This window comes from Artemia sp. Qi Xiang Cuo, chromosome 4 (genome assembly GCF_049724085.1).
Source record: "Artemia sp. Qi Xiang Cuo chromosome 4, ASM4972408v1, whole genome shotgun sequence".
Classification (NCBI taxonomy): domain Eukaryota; kingdom Metazoa; phylum Arthropoda; class Branchiopoda; order Anostraca; family Artemiidae; genus Artemia; species Artemia sp. Qi Xiang Cuo.
Genome location: NC_142797.1, coordinates 53,792,860 through 53,816,191, shown reverse-complemented (window position 1 = coordinate 53,816,191; position 23,332 = coordinate 53,792,860). Strand labels below are relative to the sequence as shown.

Sequence of the window (23,332 nt, the reverse complement as noted above, 5' to 3'; positions counted from 1 at the left end):
TCCTATCTTCTATGGAAAAATTTGGAACTGAACTTTAAATTTTTATGTCTTGGTGAACTTAAAACTGAAGTGGAAGCTTTTTATTTTCTCTGGAGAAATTAGAATTGAATTGTGTTCTTTGGTAAAATTCAGAAGAGAACTTGAACTTTTCTATCTTCAATGAAAAATTTGGAACAGTATTTCAAATTGTTTCATCTCTTCGAGAAAAATCTGAACTGAAGTGGAAAATTTTATATTATTTTGGGGAAATAGAATTGATCAATAACTTATTTCATTTTCATTGAGAAAATTCAGAATCGAAGTAGAGCTTTTCTTCTTCCAGGAAAATATTTGGAACAGAACTTTAAATTTTTTCATCTGTTTGAGAAAGGTCGGAATTGAATTTAAGAAAATTTAAAATTAAAGTGAAACTTTTTATCTTCAAGGAAAATAATCATAATCATAGTATAACTTTTCCTATCTTCTATGGAAAAATTTAGAAGTAAACTTTAAATTTCTTTTGTCTTGGGACTTTTATTCTTCCGGGAAAATGAAATTCGAAATGAACTTTGAAAAATCAAGAGAATGTAACTATGACAAGATAAACAACAACAAAACACTACTGATATATTCCAACTCTTGCATTTCAACGAAGGAAATTCTAAATGAAGTTTGAAAAATCAAGAAAATGTAACTGTGACGATGTAAACCGCAACAAAAACACTACTGAAATATTCCAACTCTTGCATTTCAACGAGAGAAATTCAAAATGAACTTTGAAAAATTAAGAGAATGTAACTGTGACAAGGTAAACCATGACAAAACACTACTGAAATATTCCAACTCTTGCATTTCATCGAAACAAATCCAAAATGAACTTTAAAAATTAAGAGAATGTAATTGTGATAAGGTAAACCACAACAAAACACTACTGAAACATCCCAACTCTTGCATTTCAACGAAAGAAAAAACCAAAATGAACTTTGAAAAATCAAGAGAATGTAACTGTGACAATGTAAACCACATCAAAACACTACTGAAATATTCCAACTCTTGCATTTCAACGACATAAATCCAAAATGAACTTTGAAAAATCAAGAGAATGTAACTGTGACAAGGTAAACCGCGACAAAACACTACTGAAATAATCCAACTCTTGCATTTTAATGAAAGAAATTCAAAATGAACTTTGAAAAATCAAGACAATGTAACTGTGACAAGGTAGACCACGATAACACACTACTGAAATATTCCAACTCTTGCATTTCAACGAAAGAAATTAAAAATGAACTTTGAAAAATTAAGAGAATGTAACTGTGACAAGGTAAATCTCATCAAAACACTACTGAAATATTCAAACTCTTGTATTTCAACGAAAGAAACCCAAAATGATATTTGAAAAATCAAGAGAATGTAACTGTGACATGGTAAACCTTGACAAAACACTAGTGAAATATTCCAACTCTTGCATTTCAATGAAAGAAATTGAAAATGAACTTTGAAAAATTAAGAGAATGTAAGTGTGACAAGGTAAACAACGACAAAACACTACTGAAATACCCCAATTCTTGCATTTCAATGATAGAAATTAAAAATGAACTTTGAAAAATCAAGAGAATTTAACTGTGATAATGTAAACCGCAACAAAAACACTACTGAAATATTCCAACTCTTGCATTTCAACGAAAGAAATTCAAGATGAACTTTGAAAAATCAAGAGAATGTAACTGTTAGATGGTAAACCATGACAAAACACTAGTGAAACATTCCAACTCTTGCATATCAATGAAAGAAATTCAGAACGAACTTTCTAAATGAAGAAATTCTAAATGAAATTTGAAAAATCAAGAAAATGTAACTGTGACAAGGTAAACCACAACAAAACACTACTGAAATATTCCAACTCTTGCATTTCAACGAGAGAAATTCAAAATGAACTTTGAAAAATTAAGAGAATGTAACTGTGACAAGGTAAACCACAACAAAACACTACTGAAATATTCCAACTCTTGCATTTCAACGAAAGAAATTTTAAATGAAATTTGAAAAATCAAGAAAATGTAGCTGTGACAAGGTAAACCACAACAAAACACTACTGAAATATTCCAACTCTTGCATTTCAACGAAAGAAATTCAAAATGAACTTTGAAAAATCAAGAAAATGTAACTGTGACAAGGTAAACCACAACAAAACACTACTGAAATATTCCAACTCTTGCATTTCAACGAAAGAAATTCAAAATAAACCTTGAAAAATTAAGAGAATGTAACTGTGTTAAGGTAAACAATGACAAAACACTATTGAAATATTCCAACTCTTGCATCTCAACGAGAGAAATCCAAAATTAACTTTGAAAAATCAAGAGAATATAACTGTGAGAAGGTAAACCACGACAAAACACTACTGAAATATTTCAACTCTCGCATTTCAACTAAATAAATCAAAATGAGCTTTGAAAAATCAATATAATGTAACTGTGACATGTTAAACCACGACAAACCCCTAATGGTGGGAGGGGGAGCCAAACGCGGGGGGAGGGGGTCCTTTTGTCTCGAAATGCGCAAATTAAAAAGTATTAAAAAAATGGGGAGGGGGCTCTTTGGGGACCCGGGAGGTTCTTTGGGGGTCCGGGGGGCCTTGGGGGACCGGGTGGTCCTTTGGAAGCCCGGGGGACCTTTGGGGCCGGGGGGTTCCTTCGGGGTGGGGGTAGGAGGATCGGGGCCCTTTGGGGTTGTGGTATGGGGATCGGGGCCCTTTGGGGTTGGGTAGAGGACCTCACAACACTGTTCAAATGGAACTTGTGTAATATAACGATCACAGAGTTTCATCCTCAAATGCTCTTCTAAAACATCTTCTAAAATCATCTTTTAAAATGTGTCTAACTGTTTTGCCGAAATAATTCCCTATAATGTCTAAGATGCTTTCACCCAAATAACCCCTAAACGTAATTTCTGCGTGTTCCCTTTGTTTTTGACATCCCTGCGCTGTCACATTTGAAATTACTGGGAAACCCTTTCCCGCGCTAATCTCTTCATCTCATAAATGTTCCTAGCTACACTATTAAGGTTTCGTTAGAATATCAATTTATCTCTCCGTCTTAAAGATCAGTGAAGCCGTATTTAAAAATAGAATTTCTATCTCTTTAGACTCCCGCATAATTCCAAGATAACAAGTGATGTCATTTCTAATTCCTGACACTAGAGATCAATGAAGCCCTATTTAAAAATAGAACATTAATTTTTCTCTCTGACCTAAAGAGCGTTTATCCCTCAGACTTAAGATCAAAGAAGCCATACTTGTTTCTTTATTCCCCTTTTCGTAAATCAATAATCCCCATAGCGATTATGTAAATCAAGTTCTCAGAAATTCTCTCCCCTTTCGTGAATCAATAATTCCCCGAGCGATTATGTAAATCACCCCTCATGTCATTACACGTGGTCAAACAACAACAAATCAATTGACCTTGGAAAAAGAGGTAATTGACCCACTTTGATTAACCACGTGTTCTCCCTAGGGACTCTATACCCATATAAGGAGTTCATTCAGTATCAATAGGGTCATTTCTACTGTTATAAAAGTGAAACCTTGTTAAATAGATCTTCTGCTTAAATAAAGTACAACAAAATTCTCTTCAGCTTCACAACTTTGCTCAATCCCAATTTATAAGGTTTTAAATATATGCAAATATATTTCCTAAATAAAAAAAAACATTGATACGGCTTAAAATTCTACTCAAGTAACAGGAATTGCATTTTCAAAACTAAGGCCAGAGACAATTAAGGTTAAAAAATTTAAGGTTAAAAGTTGTTTTGACAAAATTTCAATAGGTCATGTGACCTGTCATGTAGGCAAATTTCAGGAGCCTCTAGAGGCAATAAGAGTGGAGGTAGGTACTTCAAAATACTTTCCCGGGACATACTTTAGCCTGTAGACCTATCCCTGAAAGTTTCTTTGTTCTAGCTTAACTCCTTTCCAAAATAGCCAAAAGTATCTAAAGTAGCATTTTTAGAATTAAAAAATGCTCTCTGTGATTCTAGGCGTTTAGCCCTCCCTGGAAAATACCCCTGCGGAAAATACCCAGCGGGGTATAATATTCAACGGGGGTTATTTTAGGGGGGGGGGGTAAACGCCAGTGACCACCCTCTGTACAGTTGCGGGCATTTGTGAAATCAAAAGGGAAAGGGGATTCTTATCAGAAAACACTTTAATAATACACTATTAATATACATAAAAATTCTATTAATAAGATTTAATGTTTCTTTCCATTTTTATACATGTTGTCAAATAGTAATTAGATAATATTTTTATCCGACTTCAAATAAATTGTAGAATTGTACTAATATAAATTTAGCAAATTAAGTGACATTTGAGTTTTGTGTTAGCTTCAAGAGGAGGCACGAGATAAAAGTCATATACAAAGGTGCGTTGGCCTTTGGGTCCCGGCTCCTTCCAATGTCAAATTGTCTGATAATCGAATCCGATATTTTACGTGTGGCGCCTCATCTTCGCAGAGAAGTGTAACATAATGGAAGTGTCTTATTTTTATTCTTTAAAGAAATCATGTGATTCAGAATTCAATCCTCCATTTGAACGTATCAGCCACTTCCTCTGGAAGCTCCAGTCAGAAAATTAGAAAATTCTGGAATTTCCACATTGAATCCCACACTAAACCACAAAATTGCAAAAGTTTTCACATGCTTTAGTGCATTAGAAGTATTCTAGTAGTTGAGTCAAAATTCAGAAATTCTTGTTCACTAAAAGTTTTTTCTGCACCTTCATTTGTATGTCAAAATTGAAACATGTGAAAGGTGTTTTGGCTTTTACAGTACTAATGGGAGCTGATCTATCTTTCTCTTTTAGCCTAACTGCCAAGAAAATGGCTGAAATACATTACATTGTTGACTATTTTTATTTTTGTTTAGAATGAGATTCAGCTTAGTTTAAAAGGTTGGGCCACAAGTCACCATATACAAATAAACTAACTATGTTTCTTTCAGAAACACTTTATTCATGGAACATGCTCTGTATGGTTATCAATATTTTGGATCTGCATTCAAATATTTTGTCATACTCATGATGAACATAAATTATCAAACCATGATCTGCTACAAAAATATAAGCATTTATTCTATTTGCTTTATTACTTTTTCATTCATGCTTAAGTTTCTACTCAAAAGAGCGTGAGAGGAATATTAAGCTACAAATTAAGGACGTGATTCGCTTTGGAGCAGGGGGGGGGGTGCGCACCTAGCATTTTCTAAAGCCATCTTTTCCAGTTTTGTCTATTGTCAAACTTCTTTGCAGATCTGATCTTGATGGCATCAAATTGCAGAACTTCTTGACAAATCCTAGTTTGTTCATTTTGTTCGTTGGAACTTCACAGCCTGCGAGAATATACATTTCATGTTAAACAGCATGCCAGTCTGTTTGCCTCTCGTCGTGCCATATGCCCCATACCCAACTGCTATCAGGCTTTCAGTTGGCACAACAAACTTGCTTCTCATCTAGATTCCCACTCAGAAACTGAAAAGGCTGCTATTACACTAGTGCCTAGTGAGACTGCAATCAGATTTTGCTGCAGTATAGGTTGTTGTCAATTAGAGTTTGTGAGGAGAGACCTCCTGTTTAGCCACCTCTACTCCCATATAAAAGATTCAGATGAAGTACCATGTCCTTTTAGAGGTTGTAGTAAGAAGTTTCAAGTACAGGTCTCCCTACGGTCTCACATTTGCAGAGAACTAAAAAATAATAAGGCTTTAAACTACCTGAGCACTCCCCCTGACCATGATAAAGATTGTGTTGAAGAAAATAATGTGGCTTTAAACAATCTGAACACTCCTCCTGACCATGATAAAGATTGTGTTGAAGAAAATGAATATTCTGAGCCTCTAGACTCAGAAATGCTAGATTTGAAACAAGATGAAATAATGGGAGTTGGTTTAGCCAACTCCCATTGTGTTAAACTATAGTTTAACACAAGAAAGATTGTCATCTTGGGTAAACAAAAATAAACCAAATGCATTGGTTCTAATAATTTACCAAGACATAAATATACGGTATTAGAATTGTCTTCATTCAAGCCAAAGAATCTGTACTGTGGTTTCACATTTTCGAACTTATTCACGTTAATGAACAGTAAGTAAAGAGTAAACCCTTGTCCATAAAACAGAAATTCTACGAAAAGAAGATTTTTACAACTTTATATACGTACATAAAATATATACTTTTATGATAGTTATAAATATGAAAAATGTCTTAAGTCTAAGGCCACCCATTAAAATCGCTTGTTTGCTTGCCATTTCAGGTGACTAAACGGTCATGTGTCAATTCTAAGAATTGGTAAACCTACTTGAGACTCAAGGCAGGCGTGCCTCTCCGAAAGATAACACACAAGTATTAGTCCAATAAGCCAGCCATAGCTACTTCTGCAAATTACCCGTGCCGTTTACCAAAACACTTGGAAAACTATAGGTCTCCCCGTTCACCTGCGAGTCCAGGGAACATATCAGTTATATGTCAATCAGTGTTTCCATTTCATGGATTTCCCCACTACACTGGATATTTTTGACGTCTGTTAGGTGAATTTTTTTTCATTTAGTGATTTTTTCAAATATTCTGGAATTTTAAAGGAATCTCTACGTTGTTTTCCTAAATCTAGTGATTTTTCTCGATTTGACGCATAGATTCATTATTAAATCAAATAAGTCATACAGGAGGTTAACTAATAAAAAAAGGAAAATAGAGGTCCATTACACCCCCCAATACATTCCAAATTAACATTTATGTAAATATACCACCTTTAAAACTTCTATTTTCGCACCATATCAGAAATAGAAAGACTCCAGAGCTTTGTCATCAAAATGATAGGAAAACCTACTGAATCGTAAAATTGCAAATATGTTCTATACTTCTTATTTCCTAACATTTGCTCAGGTCAAAATTTTTTCTTCATATTTAAGGTTTTTCACTCTCTAATATCTATCAGTTCCAAAAATGATTTCAGTGGAGTCATTGGAAAAACAAGAAGGTAGGTATGCATTAAATATAATTTTCTGAAACAAAAAAAATTATTGAAAAAGAAAATACGGCTTGGTGCTTTCAATAATAAAATTTGCGATTTAACTAGATATGTTAAATCGATTAAAGTTTGATGATTGAAGTCGGTAGGGAGTAAGGGGACAGGAGTGTCGTATCGGGAGGGGGGCAGCTGCCCCCTTCCCAATAATTTGGAGAAAATATCTATTATATAGCCCATGCCCCTTGAATATCCGGATATGGACCCCTCTTGTCCCCAATTAAAATGCTGGACTTACTCCCTTGAAGGGGGTGGGGTGTCTCCTCTAGGAATTGTTTAATGGTTTTAGTTTTTACTTCTAATATCTAATCGATACTCCAATAATTCTCCAAATTCTCTTGTTTGTTATTGAAATGCCTAATGAGCGTGAATAACTTCCTATTCTATAGAGGTTTCAAGCTCGTATCTGCAATTAAGTTAAAAAACAAGTTTTTTTTTAACTGAAAGTAAGGAGCGACATTAAAACTTAAAACGAACAGAAATTACTCCGTATATGAAAGGGGTCGCCCCTCTTCAATGCCTCACTCTTTATGTTAAATTTTGACTCTTTGTCGCAAATCTACTATTCAAAACATTTAAAACAATAACTCCTTTTTGTTTTAAGTTTCAATGTCGCTCCTTACTTTCAATTAAAAAAAAAATATTTTTAATTTAATTTCTGAACGTTTTTTTAGCTAATGCAGGTCCGACTTTGGCTCACCGTACATGAGAATTGAAACAAAATTTTTGCATTAATATTCATAGATTTATTCCGTATATGAAGGGTTCCCCCCTCCTCAATACCTTGCTCTTTACGCTAAAACTGTTACTATTACTACTCCTAACAACTCACCGCAGCACAAAGTCACCAGAGGCCAACGCTTGTATACACAAATCTGAACCCAGTCATGAAGTGCATGTCTGAATTTGTTCCCTTTGCATTGGGATTGGTTACTGAATCTAATGTACTTTTTCAAGCTGAAAAACCACTGTTTTATCGCTTGAAACTAGTGACTGAATCTCTTATCAAGGAACTGTCTATGAGCTTCATGAAGAAGGACTATGTATCAACAAATGCATTTCAACTTAATGTGAATGACCGAAGTGTTTACCTTCCTCTCGATAGTATTTACTTAGGTCCAAATGGGCAGGTCTCTCTCTTGACACTAGAATCAGATCCAGATATGCCCCATGACGCAGTTGAATTTCATGGCGCAGAGCTGCACAATCTTTTTCCATTGAATCTCTGCACATTTATAAATATGCAGAAATGGTTGACCCTGTATCAGCTCAGTCACTAAGGCCTCATTTCCTCCCACCCTTTATTTGAAAGTATGGGAAAGTATCATGGGATGGAAACAAATGGAACAGGAGTGGATGAGGCAAATTCTCATCAATGTTGAAAATATTTTTTTTTACCACCATATCCACTGACCTACTGACGCAACCAATTAAGCTCTCTGATTGGTCACGCGCAGCAGAAAACAGAATTGAAATCTGTTTTGAAATTGAAATTTTTAAAAACAGAATTGAAATCTATTTCTCTTACTTAGTCTATTTCGCCTTGCTGCACCTTACTACACGAATGTGAGAAATGCCTAAGTATTGTTTCATATTTTACCTTTTTTGTATTACTCAAAGTACATTTTAAGCAATTTTCTATCCTTAAATATCATAATTTCAGTCACCTTTTGACAGATCCGTCGGCAGATAAATTTTTCTTTTTTTCAGACATTTTTTTAGACATCTAACACAATTCACTATGAAAAAAGTCTAAAAAAAAATAATTTTTAAAAAAGCGACCAGTTGGAAACCATTCATGCCAATCCTACGTAAAAATTCAAAAAAAAACGAAGGGGCTGAAAAAAAAAAAAAAAACAATAGAGAAGGAAAAAATAACGGAAAAAAAAAATATATTAATATGGTCCAGAATCTGAGATCTGGCACTGGAATCTGTAAATCAAAACCGAACTTAACTAGTCGGTAAACACAAAGTATTATTTTAAAAGTCATAAAAAAATATTTTGGTACCAGTAAAAGGTCTTGAGTTGCAAAATAAGTCGTCTTGAACAAATGCTATTAAAAGTCAGCATAACAAGGCTTGTGACTTGAAGAAATCAGAAAATGGGGAAACCTTTAGGGATTTTGGTATTTAAAATTGGGATTTCTAGGGATTCTCCACCAGTCTACTAGGGATTTGAAAAAATTTTAAGTGGAAACACTGGTGTCAATACTAATTGCGACTAATTGCAACTTGATTTTTAATTCAAATCAAGTTGCCATCAAGCCGTGGCTACTTGGAGATAAAGCCAAGACAGATAGTCTGAGTGAGAGGCAAATCTGGCATAAACTTTTTTCAGGATTATATACAAATGATGTTATTTTCACTTGTTGATAGACAGATACTCTATCATCCATCCATCCATCGCAGGGCAGAACTAAGGTAGATAGTCATAGAACTATGGGATGATTGAGATTTTTGGGTTGATTCATGACGGACAATGTCCACTGGACTTGTATGCAGAACAGGGGACTGAATTTGCTTGGACTCACAGGCGAACAAGTGACCTAAACCTTATAGACTTGCTCGCTTAAAGTCTCAGGTGGATTACCATGTTTTAGGATTGACACCTGACCAACGTTATCAGGTTAAGAATATAAGCAAAATTTTCGACGTGGATACCAGTTAGGTTTTTAGCTCCTTTTAACTATTAGACAGGATGACAGGAAACAATTAATCTATTTAAATAGACATTTTTTTTAGAGTTTTTCTTCTAGTCTGTTATGATCCTACCATCTTAGTTAAAATTGAAAAAATGACATTTTTATGAGTAACCTTAACAAGTATGATGCAATTGGAAATAAAAAAAAAATGAAAGATGAATCGAATTGCCTTTGACTTCTTGGAGAAAATTTCAAGTTTGATACTGGTCAAAGAAAATCACCGGCTGTAGGAAATGACGACACTGGGGGTAAATGCTGAAATAGGTGGGATAAGCCCCACCTTTATCAGATTTTAGGTACAGAGTATGTTTCGAAGCTTTTAAAAGGATTGAATATTATGCCAAGGTGAAAAAATCGATATTATTGCAAGTGTAATAGTCTTTGAGACAAAAAAAAAGAGAGAAAAACCCTTGATAAATGGTGAACTATAGAGAGGTCGTAGTTTAGAAGGCGATATTATGCTGCAGACTGCTGGCACCCAGAAACATTTTCGTAAAACAGAAGAAATCCAGATTTAAACTACTTTGCAAAATATGTCATAGAACGCTTTGCTATATAAATAAATAATAAGTAGTGGTTTTTAAATGAATTTTGTTTCATTAACAAAATGACAGTAATAAAATACATCACAAGTAGAGGGCCAGAGACTTATTTCATAGCTATTAAAAATAATTAACTTCTACTGCCAACTCGTTAGACCATTTTATTAGAGAGCTGCGCTTATTTTAACTGGTATTCTATTTTCTGTTGGTAAAAGTATGCCTTTTTTTACCCTAGATTTTCTTCAACATTTTTCCAAAGATTTTAAGCATTATAAAGTTTTTTTTTCAAATTTATATATCATATTTCTAGTTTTTTTTAAACTTTATAGATCAGGATTGATCACAGTTACATCACTTGGGTTATTTTCTTGAGCTCCAGTCTACTGTAAATTCATTTCTAAAGTCCTCACATTTATAGCACAATTAGTTCTAAGTACACAATTTGATCGAATCTCATCAAAGGTCATTCCCCTTTGGAGGGGAGGTATGGGTCGTAAATTCATAAAAATCTAAAGGGGAGGGGCAAAATCTATTTTTCAAAGTCTTGGGGATCAATTCTGTTCTTTTAAAAAGTTAGCTTTCCTAAAAAGTTTGAAAACTAAAAACTAAATCAATATGATGTTGCAAATCCCAATTCTGTCTTTTGGAAACTGACAAGAAAAATCTTCTGGAAAGTAAACACATCGGTAATAAGTCGGAACAGTTTTAAAACATTTTAGTGTTTGAGGAATCTTATTTATGTAAAGGTTGGAAATATGTCATTTTGTCCTCATGGATCAATTCAGTGCTAAAAATTTTCAATGTGCCTGAAAGAGAATGCCAAATTGATTGCAGATAATATGGACAAGGCCGTAGAAACAATTTACCAGAGCTCTAAATAGCCTGTAAAAAGTTTTGCATGATGTTCATTTCGATACAAATTGCTCACTTGTAAACATTGTAGTCGTAAGAAATAAACCCTAGTATTTTCTAAGTGTGTTGATTTTTAAGCACTCATCAGTACAGAAACTAGCTACTCAATGCCTTCCATGCCATAAGGTGTATTCTGAACAGATACATACTTCCTTTCCCTGTGACATCCCAATACGTCCCTGGTCCACAATTTCTTGCAACTGGTCTTCCATGAAGGCACTGCACATACATATCACACCGTGTAGGGTGTGCAAAATGTATATCTGCTTTTAAACACACATTTAGATCGACGTGCGGCACTCTCTTTATTCCTAAAATTAACAAAACTATATTCAGTCATGTAATGTAATGTACCGTGAGAAGAAAATAAAATAACTTAAAATATAAAAAAACTTATTTCCTTCTGAAAATACTTTCGAGATAAGTTAAACTCCCCTTAATTGCGTTTGAATTCCATTTCAAGCTTTCGTCTGGATTCCTAACAGGGAAAGAAAAACCGTATTTGTTCTCAGTCGGATATCTCTTTAAAACATCAAGTAAAAAGATGATTAATATTCGCATACATACTTAGTTTTACTTTGTAAAACATCATCCGCTTTTATCTACAGAACAAAGAGACTTGAATACAAAGTAAGTGGGCTCTTTTGAAATTAGAAATGAGAAGGATTTGAATTTCGCGAATTGAACAAAAGGGACTTCAGCACGCTTGACAGATTTCAAAAGCTGAAAATACGGGTACAAAAGAAGTGCATTCCTTTGATATTAAAAGATAAGAGGGATTTGAATATTTGCGAAAAGTGGTTATCTGACTGTTGGACATTGTTTTAAAACAAAGTATTGCGTACTTTGAGGAATGTGAAATTTGAATGATTAAAAGCTGCGATAAAACTATTGGACCGTCTATCAGCATAATAATCTTATTTTGTCTGCATAATAATAATGTGGGGGGTCCTCCAAGAGGAGTCGGGGCAATCGTGAAATAGTTGTTATTGCTCAGAAGCGAAACCCGTGATATATCTGAGTTAAAATGTGTTTTTGGTTAAGTTTATGATTATAGAGATCATTGAGGAAAAATCATTCTGTCTGTACCATTGAAGTTTTATCTATACTCTTATTCTGCTGTATACTTAAATGTAAGTCTCAATGAGCCTATTACTTTCTTATTTGTGTTTATCTTTCATATATGTCTGTATTCCGATAGGTAGTAGGTAACAAGTTCAAGTCTCTCCATAGGTAACGCTCTCATAGAGAAGATAATTTTCAGGTATTATTAAAGGAGCTTGGTAAGGAGATGACCCCGGATGTTATGGCTACGCTTCTATGCTAGGAGTTCTTCAACAGTAACTTTAAGAGTCAATCCTATTTCCCCATTACATTTGGTGCAATGTTCAACTCGAATTAACCAGACAATTCCCACCACTTTAAGGCCTATCAGTAAAATTCCCTCACTATAAATGAGCAATAATCCCCCCCATTATAATTGACGTAGCCATTAGACTCTGAGAAAAACACGAGAACTAGTTATACTACAAATCTTTTTTCTATTTTTAAATCAATAGACACATACAGACTGATAACAAAAAGTGCCTAAGTCTAGAATCCTTAAGCTAATAGTAGGGACACCCTCTTAAAAATATCTCGTATAGGAGATAATTAGTAGTTTTCCCCTCAATAGGCTAAGTAAAAAGAGTCAATTGGTTGTGTTCGTGTAATTTTATAACGTTCATAACAATTTAACTACTTAAAAAAACTGCCAACATGTCAAAAGAATTAAGTGAACTATTAATTGCGCAAAAACTAGTCGCAAAAATGTCTAAATAACAAAATCTATTCCCCAACATGACGGACAATCATATGTAAATGAGTTCAATATCCAATTGGCCCAATTTGTAGAGATAACTAAAACAGAGCTAAAATAACGGGTAAGCATGTTACTTCTAAGATTGAGAGGGCAAGCTTTAACCTTCCTAAAACAAATTGAAAATACTGTAGGGGATGATAACAATCTCACAATAAATTCGGTAGACAAATTACTAACAGCGTTTCGAGACCGATTTATAGAAATAAGTTCAACAAATAAATTAAAACACGGGACGGTATGCTTTGACCAAACACAGAATGTAAGAGAATATGTAAGAGAAATTATACTACATGCCTCCTTACAAGGGCGGACCCCAAAGCTATATAGAATGATAATATCTAAATATATTCAAACATTAGACTTGGCAGTTCAGGAGGTGGAACGAATGATTGAAATTGACACGATTGTAGCAAACCACAATAAGTCAAGAAAAAATACCCTAGGCGAATCAATCGCAAGACCGTCACGCGAAGTTCCCCCTGATTGCTTTTCAAGGGGTAATTCCCCAGTACCACAGAAAAGTAGAACACAAGAACCTGCTAGGCAGAGAACCGTACACTTTCAGCATACTAAACCAATTAGTTATGGGAAGAATTCAACGGCAATAAGATGCTATACGTGTAATTGTCCCCGACATATCGCGAAAAAGTGCCGTTTTCGAAATAATTAAGGCCAAACAGCACCACATTATGACAGCCATTTGTTCGGAAGAACAAATTTAAATGCCAATGGGTCAGGAGGTTATAGGCGTAGAGGATTACACCTACCATTACCCCACAACCCTGTTGGTAGGCCAGGTTTGTATACACCAAGCCAGCAAGTGTACAGAAATCCTCCCCCAACAGACAAAATAACTATCGATTCCCAAACTCAAATACTCGGCAAAACCAGTATAGTGCAAGAATGGTATCCCCTACGAGATTTAACAGAAATACAGAAAATTTGACGACGGAAAATACAAATTTTCAGATGGCGCGAAATGAACAAATACCACGAGCCAACGGCACATGAAATCCCAATACGCGTAACAATACATGGCAAACAAATGTAAATCAGTTAGCTAGAGATCCCGCAGACATATCTGAATCTCTATCGCAAGCACCAACATAGGAAATTAACCCACAGGGAAACGCATCAGGCCCCCTAGAAGAATAAAAAGGACCAAGAAGGGAGCCAGAATTTTTTATAGGTCCTACGCAATAATAGTACCGTTTTTTAGTGCCAATAACAATATGTTACCTATATTCAATGATTTTTGTTTGGCTAATATTTATTTTAAAGAACAAGTAGATTCTGGCGCGACAGTTAACATAATAAACTCATGTGTATTCAATAAATTACCCTCGTATATCAAGCGACAAAAAAATTATAATTATCCCAATTTACCAAGTGTAACAGGGCATAAATTGGAGGCAAAGGGCTCAATTTTCCTAATAGCGACAAATGATAATATAAATTTTCCGACCAATTTTATAATATGCAATAATTTTCCATACGAAGCCATTATAGGCGCCAATTTTTTAAAGTCAAATAAAAGATTATTAGACGTAGCGAATGAAAGGCTCGTATACCCTGCAAATTCTTCTCCCCGACGGGTAGAGGAAGAGGATACAACAGTGAAGAGAATACAATCTTTTGTACCTCATTTCTGGCCACGTAGAGGAAATTGTATCGCCAGAAATTTTCTCTCCTCCGAGACTAAGAAAGTAAATTCGCACAACAAGTGGATTGAATCCACAAAAGTAAAAATATGCGATATGCAACAATATAGGTCGAATGAAATTAATAAAATAGTTGAATCATGGAAGAAAGTACTAAACCCCAACGCGGTTCATGCGCAACCAACGTTATTCGTGGAAGACATGACGCAAAATAGTGCCAGTCTAAACTTAATAGAAAACGAGTTCGAAGAGAAATATTATGGGTTCACAGTACGGAAAACGAAAGTCCCTCCCAAAACGATGCAAAGAATTCAAATTTCACAAATGACTGAACCGGTAAACGACAATTGTGAAACCTGGTTTGCATATCCGTTGGATGAAATCCCCGAGAATCTGTTATGTGAAGAACAGATTATATCCTACGAAAAAGGAGAAGGTTTTATTTGGTAACTAATACACATGAAAATGATAAAATTACGATAAAAAAAGGAACATGCCTAGTTCAAATCCAAATTATATCGGAAGAGGATTTAGAAAAGTGGAAAAATTCCAAAAGAAATCTAGTTAACAGTATAAATACCTCAAATGACAAATACAATTGACGAATGAAAGATCTTAAACCGAACTGGCCAGCCATGACAAAAACCAACAAAGAGAAAAATCTAAAAAACAAACAAACAAACGAGACTGAGGCCAGTGGAGAGAAAAGAAAACAACAAAAACAACGCGGATATTTCGCCTGTATACAAAAAAATCGTCTTCAGCACTAAAGACAAACAAGAAAAACAAAAAAAAACAAGATAAAACTAAAAACCAAAAAAACCGCCACCAAAAAAAAACAAAAATGTACAATTGGCACAAACTGATCCACGTAGGGAAAAGATGTTAATATAGTGTTAATTCAGTGATGACACCAGAGTAACTGAGGAAAAATAAAAAAACTGAAGTAACTCTATATTAGCATCTTTTCCCTACGTGGATCAGTTTGCGCCAATTGTACATTTTTGTTTTTGTTTTTTTTTGGTGGTGGTTTTATTGGTTTTTAGTTTTATCTTGTTTTTTTTAATTTTTTTATTTTATTTTTTATTTTGTTCTTCTTGTGTGTCTTTCGTGCTGAAGACGCTTTGTTTGTATACAGGCGAAATATCCGCGTTGTTTTTGTTGTTTTCATTTCTCTCCACTGGCCACAGTCTCGTATGTTTTTTTTTTTTTTTAGATTTTTCTATTTGTTGGTTTATGACAAATACCCCCTAACTAAATCACAATTTTTAAACAAATTCAACATGGACCATATTACTGACATGGAAATACAAAAAATTATGCGAGTTATTATGGAATTTTAAACATGTGTTTTTCGCATCTGAAGACGGTATTGGATTGATACCGTCTTATGAACATTCAATTCAAACCACAGGATTACTGGTCGCAAAACAGCCATATCATATCCCATACAAGCATAAGAATTGGTTAAAAAATAAAATTCACGAATTAGAAAAAAAAAAATTTATACGCCAAAGTATTAGCCCGTATTCAGCACCGGTCATCTTAGTCCCAAAAAAGAATGGTGACCAAAGACTTTTAGTAGACTATAGAGCCCTTAATAAGCAAGTAGTTAGTGATAAATTTCCCTCACCAAGAATAAATGAAATTCTTGACTCTATCTCAAGTAAAAACAAAATTTTCATTTCCTTAGATCTTACCCAAGGCTATCACTAAGTAAAAATTGCGCAAAAAATGTCTATAAAACTGCGTTTTCTACAACTGAATGCGGATCCTATGAATACTTAAGAGTACCTTTTGGACTTAAGACAGGTTCAAGCGCGTTATGTAGACCCTTGTTACATCTATTAAGAGGATTAAAGAATATCATTCACTTCGTCGACGATGTGGTATGCGTAGGTGAAAATGCAGAACAAAATTTAGCAACATTAGCTAAAAGTTTGAGAAATGCAGAGACGGCAATTTAAAATGCCTGCCTGAAAAAGTAAATTTATTGAAACCTAAAATCAAATTTTTAGGAGTATTGGTGACTCAAGGTCAGTTATCCGCAGATCCCGACAAAATAAAATGTGTTGAAAATCTTAGACCCCCTCGAACTAAGAAGCAATTAAGAGGAATTTTAGGCCTTTGTGGTTACTCTAGAAAATTCATACGCAATTACACCCTAATTCTGAAACCCCTAACGGAATTAACTAAAGGGAACTTCCAAAACAATCCTTCCCAAAATATTACCTGGTCCCAGGAAGCTCGAACTTCCTTAGACCGTCTCAAAAAGGCACTTACTTCTGAACCAATATTATCGTTACCTGATTTCGAGAACGGACAATTAGTGGTTACAACTGATGCCAGCTCGAAGGGCATAGGTGCTATTCTTTCTCAAATAATTATGGTAGACAATTCTGATCCTCTACAGGGACCGTCTGATGAGAAAGAACAAGAAAGAGTTATATGCTATTCAAGCAGAACTCTATCGAAAGGCGAAAGTAATTATTCCGCCACAAACTTAGAACTGTTGTCTATAACCCACCACTTGGACAAATTTTGACACTATTTAGTAGGTCGGAAATTTAAGCTAGTTCAGACCACAAAAGTATGCAGTTCTTTCGCACTTTCAAAAACCCCACTGGAATTCTAGCAAGATGGATTATGAAAATCCAAGACATAGACTACGAATTTGAATATTTAAAAGGCAAACAAAACGCAGCTTGTGATTACTTCATTAGATTCCCAGAAAATATCCCGTCAGAAGCCGAATAAGAAAAAATTAATGCAATCAATACTAAGAGTAAACGCAAATACAAGAAAAACAAAGTTAAAGACACAATAGAAGAAAATGAGAATAACTATTGTCCCTTATCCTTGAAGAATGTAAAAAGAAATCAAACTAAGGATGAAATGTGTCTTGCACTTATTAATCATTTTGTGAATGATGGTAAATTACCCGATAAATTCAAAACTCTTGGAAAAGAAATAGATAATTTTTATTATGACATTGACGAACAAAATCCTATGCAGAATTGTGACAGCTGAGGCAAATAGAAACCAAACCTCACTAATTCCTGTATTACCTCAAGACTTAATAACGCCTGCATTCGAATTTTTTCATTCAGATACAGGTTGGCATTTAGGAATAACCAAAACCTTTAATAAATTAAAACAATATTTTTATGTCCCGTCGGCATTAAAAAAACTTAAGGACTTTGTAAGTAGATTCGAATCAAGTAGCTTAAAAAAAAACAAGATTATCCTAACCCCCCAATGGGAAGAGTTCCAGTAGAAAGGTTTCCTTTCAATATTATCTCATTTGATCTATACGGGACCAGTAGAGGCTTACCTGTTTCTAACAGAGGCCATACTTGTATTCTTTCAGTTATAGATCACTTTTCCAGATTTACTTTTGCTAAAGCATTAAAAAATCAAGGCGCATACGCCACGAGCCCGGCGTTAGCGAAATTATTTTCAAAATTTGGTATTCCTAACAAGGTAATAAGTGACAATAGAAGTAATTTTGTCTCCTAGGTAACAAAAGATGTAATGAGTTTTCTCAACATAGAGAAATTGGTGACATCTCCTTATCATCCACAAGCTAATTGTAAAATCGAAGATAGGCATAAAACATTTTCGAATATCTTAAGCATTTATAGAAAGGTAACAGGAATGACCGGGATCAATTCCTACCATATTTAACCAACATAATCAATACTGCCTATTCAGAAACAACTAAAGAAAGTCCTTTTTATTTATTATTTGGCGGCGACTTTATAATATCTTATGAAGATATTATTAAGTCCCGACAATATCATAATAACACAGAGGATTACAAACAAGAGCTCATAAATAGAATGAGGAAAACTTAAAAGATAGTTAGGCAAGAGTTGGAAAAATCCAAAATAAGTCAAGAACTAAGAAACTTAACCAAAGTTAAGGAAAAGAATTTAAGATAGGAGATTGCGTCTCCCTAAAGAATGAAGCAAAAACGGAAGGCAAAAAACTTTCCAATAAATATTTTGAACCGCATAGAATAATAAAAAAATATGATACAGGTTTTACTTTTAAAACGGCAAACCCCGATAATGAAAGAACTTATAGGGTACATGTTAGTCGAATGAAAGATCCAAATTTCCAGAAAGATGGGTATCAAAACCCACATCTACCGATTCGCCAGACGTGGAAGACTAACCCCCTCAGTCAAGGTTGGCTGAGTTAAAACCCTTTAATTTCAAACAAGATTATTTTGAAAATCAGCGATGAGGAAAACTTTGAGGAATTCTTAGCCATGAAAAATCTGGTTTTTCCCAAAAGAAAGTTCCTAATACCAGTGAGAATAAAAACGCCAAAAAGTCCAAAAAGTTCATCATCGGCCAGTTCAGGACAGCTAGATTATACCCTATCTCCAAAAACCCGATTCTTTTTTCTTGGAATTTCTACTCTTTGTCCCCCCAAAAGCTTTCCAGACGAAATGGTATCCCCAGCAATCCCAATAGAGAGACCTCTATTACTACAGGATGAATTAAACACAGCTGTAGAAACACCGGGTAATATTGTAGAGAAAAATCCTTCCAAAGATTCAATAAAAACAAATCTGCGAGAAGCTTTAGACTTAATAAACTTACCCATAAAAACAAGGTAAAGCATATTACCGTAGGATCAAACTTGCAGAGATTCCCTGGAAGGACAGTATCATGATACAACAGTATCTAAGGTTAAGACTAAAGAATGGTCTTCATGGAGGGAGAAACTAGTGCAGAAAATGCCTCATCCCCCCGAAGACATGGTATTTAAACAATCAAGGCACCCTGCAAAGAAATTTGATTCCTCTCAGCGCTCTCAAGAATCGTTTAAGTCTCCCGAATCGAGAATTCAAAGAGAGGGATTGGAAAGTAAACCTTCTACTTCCAGAGGAGAAGAAATATATGAAGAACGAGCAGGTTCTACCTCAAAAACGTGAAGTACCACTTCTAAAAGCTGTAATACGGAATTATTTGAAAAAAACTACGTTTTCTAAAGAGTTAAAGAGGCTGAGTTTCAAGGTCGAACCTTAAAACGTACAGGGATTAGGAGGCACAGTTGGGGGCTGCCGCCCACTAAACCCCCCGCTTTTGCAGCCTCTTTTCTTAAGGTTATTTATTTTGGGGGGCTGCCGGCCCCCTCACCCTCCGCCTTTGCTCTTGCGAAGAACAGGTTTGCAACACAAGCGAAGTCGGCTGTAGTTTTTCAACATAAAAACAACTATTGCATCTTTTATCGATGAGGGCTACCGCCCCCCGGTTTTGCCCTTGCAAAGAACTGTTTTACAACTAAAATAAAGTCTGCTTGAATTTTTTACCATAAGAACACCCTATTGCATTTATTTGATTAAAAACCCTACTGAGAATTATTATTTTCCGTTTCCTCAGGAGATTTTTCCCTAACCAATAACAAGCTATACTGTGATGAACTTTAACAATTTTGAACAGAAAAACAGGAAGCAGAAGAAGAGTTCAGAATAAACTAGCAGTTCAGGTTCATTTATTTTACCATCATACATGATCACACTGAGTACATAACACTACCTGGCACAGAGACAAGTTTGTAGTTATAACTGTAACAGACTGAGTAGTCATTGCCAAATCCTCAGAAGATATTAAAAAAATGCCATTGAAACAGTTTCATTCGTGTTGGTACGACCAATTGATTGCTGGGTACAGGACTTAAAAAGCCTTAACAAAAGAGGCTGCAAAAGTGGGGGGATTGGGGGGTGGTAGCCCCCCAACTGTGCCTTCTAATCCCTGTACGTTTTAAGGTTCGACCTTGTAACTCAGCCTCTTTAACTCTTTAGAAAACGTAGTTTTTTTTCAAATTATTTTTGCACGTTTTTGTACAGTTTACATTCACCCGGATCCGTTGCCAACTGTGGCCTGTAGGCGTGGCTGATAAAAAAAGAAAGAATAGAAAGGAACATTAAGTGGCTATATTTATTTTTTTGAAAACAGGGAAGGAGTGATCGGATTGAGCTGAAATTTCGAGGATAAGTGGATTTAAAAAAGAAACTGAGTTTCTTTTTTAAACTTTAAATTCAGTATATAAAAAATTTTCTCTGACAGGGAATCGAACCCGGATCTTCCGCCTGCCAGTCAGGAACAGCGACCATTGTACCACAGAGACACTTGTTATATTATTTTAGTCTCTCGTATCTATTTTTGACACAAGCAAATCCCCACAAAACTTGATATTTGGTTTTTGGAAAATAGGGAAGAAAGGATTGGATTGAGCTGAAATTTTTAGGATAAGCTCTTAGGCCCCAGGAAAGCTTATGCTGTAAATTTCAGCCCGATCCGACAACGTTAAAGGGGGCTTTGGTGGGAAAAATTAACATGGGCTCTTATAGGAAAACGAGGTTTTTCGTAATTGTAAATTCGGGGGATAATTTTTTCGGTCTGAAAATATCAAAAGGCACTAACAGGTCGAATTCCACTTCGAATGAGTCATCATTCACCCGGATCCGTTGCGAGGATAAGCTCCCAGGCCCTAGGAAAGCTTAATCTTAAAATTTCAGCCCAATCGGACAACGTTAAAGAGGGCTGTGGTCGGAGGGTTGAAACTTCCAGCCCACTTTTACCCATGAAGATAAAGTCGGAGGAGGGTGAAATTTTGCGAGTTTCTTAGTTGGAGCTTGGGCTACAAAATGCGATCACCGTTGTCTCTCTGCGAGACAGCAGAAATCGCTTAACATTGTGGTTGGTTGCCTCTTTAAAGAGGCACAAGTGTGCCTCCTTGATCATCAGAAATTATTTCCGAAGAGTCTGTCAACGAATCAGACCAGATGGCAGTTAAAGAAACAGGAAAATCAAAACTGACCCCAGCGGCCGCGAATGCAAAAGAAAAAAAATTAAAGGGTCAAGAATTCCTGAGAAAACAATACAAAGAGTTTGATGTTATATCGTTATCAAAACATAAAAAGAATAAACCGTAAGAAACCGAGAAGAAAATAACCGCACAAACAGGTAGGACGATTAAAAAACCTGAGAGATGGAAATACCCCTAGTTGGTGCAAAATCAAAAAAAAAGTGTCGAATAGTAATGTTTCATAATAATAATTGATCAAAAAAAAACTCTTTGTCTAGAAATTTTTTTTTAATAGCTGTGAAACCGTTAAATGAAAATTCACTCTTAATGGATGGGAAACTTGTCAACATGTTTCAATATGTGCGTAGTATATCCAAAATAAATTTTCGTGCTGAAGGCACACGGCAGATAGTTTTACAAAAAATGATATTAGTAAAAACAAAAACTACTAGTATAAATATGCGTAATTATAAACTGATCATTTTTAGATCATGACAACAGAATCGAGGCCAGTTCGAAAGGCAATTATCGATACGGAATATTTCTAGCAAGGGGTGATGCATACCTGATCACGCCTATATCAATAGCTTATAAATAGCGAACGCAAAGGAGAACATTATATACGCAGTAGCTGCCTTTGACTCTTAAGTATTACTAAACTAAACTTCAACTCTAACTAAGACCCTAAGCTAAGATTCTTGGGTAAAACTCTAAACTCTTAACTATTACTAAACTAAAATTCAACTCTAACTAAAACTCTAAGCTAAGAGTCTAACCTAAAACTCTAAACTCTTTACTAAAACTAAACTAAACTAGAACTTCAACAGAACCTCTAAGCTAAGACTCTAAGCTAAAAACTCTAAACTCTTAAATAAAACTAAACTAAACTAGAACTCTAACAAAAAATCTAAGCTATGACTTTAAGCTAAAACTCTAAATTCTTAACTATAAATAAACTAAACTTCAACTGTAACTAAAACTCTAAGCTAAGACTCTAAGGTAAAACTCTTAACTAAAACTAAACTTTAACTCTAACTAAAACTCTAAGTTAAGACTCTAAGCTAGAACTCTAAACTCTTAACTAAAACTAAACTAAACTAGAACTTCAAAAAAACTCTAGGCTAAGACTCTAAGCTAAGACTCTAAGGTAAATCTCTTAACTAAAACTAAAGTAAACTAGAACTTCAACAAAAACTCTAAGCTAAGACTCTAAGCTAAGACTCTAGGCAAAAACTCTAAACTCTTAACTAAAACTTAACTAAACTACAACTTTAAGTAAACCTCTAATCTATTATTCTAAGCTAAAACTCTAAACTCTTAATTTAAACTAAACTAAACTAGAACTCTAAAAAAAACTCTAAGCTAAGACTCTAAGCTAAAAACTCTAAACTCTTAGCTATAACTAAACTAAACTTCAACTCTAACTAAAGCTCTAAGCTAAGACTCTAAGGTAAAACTCTAAACTCTTAACTAAAACTAAACTAAACTAGAACCCTAACTAAAACTCTAAGCTAAGGCTCTAAGCTGAAACTCTAAACTCTTAACTATTACTAAACTATACTAGAACTCTAACTAAACTCTAAGCTAAGACTCTAGGATAAAACTCTAAACTCTTAACTATAACTAAACTAAACTAGAACTTCAACAACAACTCTAAGCTAAGACTCTATGCTAAAACTCTAAACTCTTAACTAAAACTAAAGTAAACTTCAAATCTAACTAAAACTCTAAGCTAAGACTCTAAGGTAAAACTCCAAACTCTTAACTATAACT

General features: G+C 34.7%; 1 protein-coding gene across 1 annotated transcript in view; it reads right to left on the bottom strand.

Moving 5' to 3' along the window:
* Window positions 1–23,332, bottom strand: part of LOC148953232 (uncharacterized) — a 172,159-nt gene that overhangs the window by 12,578 nt on the left and 136,249 nt on the right. The window contains exon 4 of the mRNA XM_089087584.1: window positions 11,362–11,523. Coding sequence (XP_088943710.1) covers window positions 11,362–11,523 — 162 coding nt within the window. The remainder of the gene's footprint in view (window positions 1–11,361; window positions 11,524–23,332) is intronic.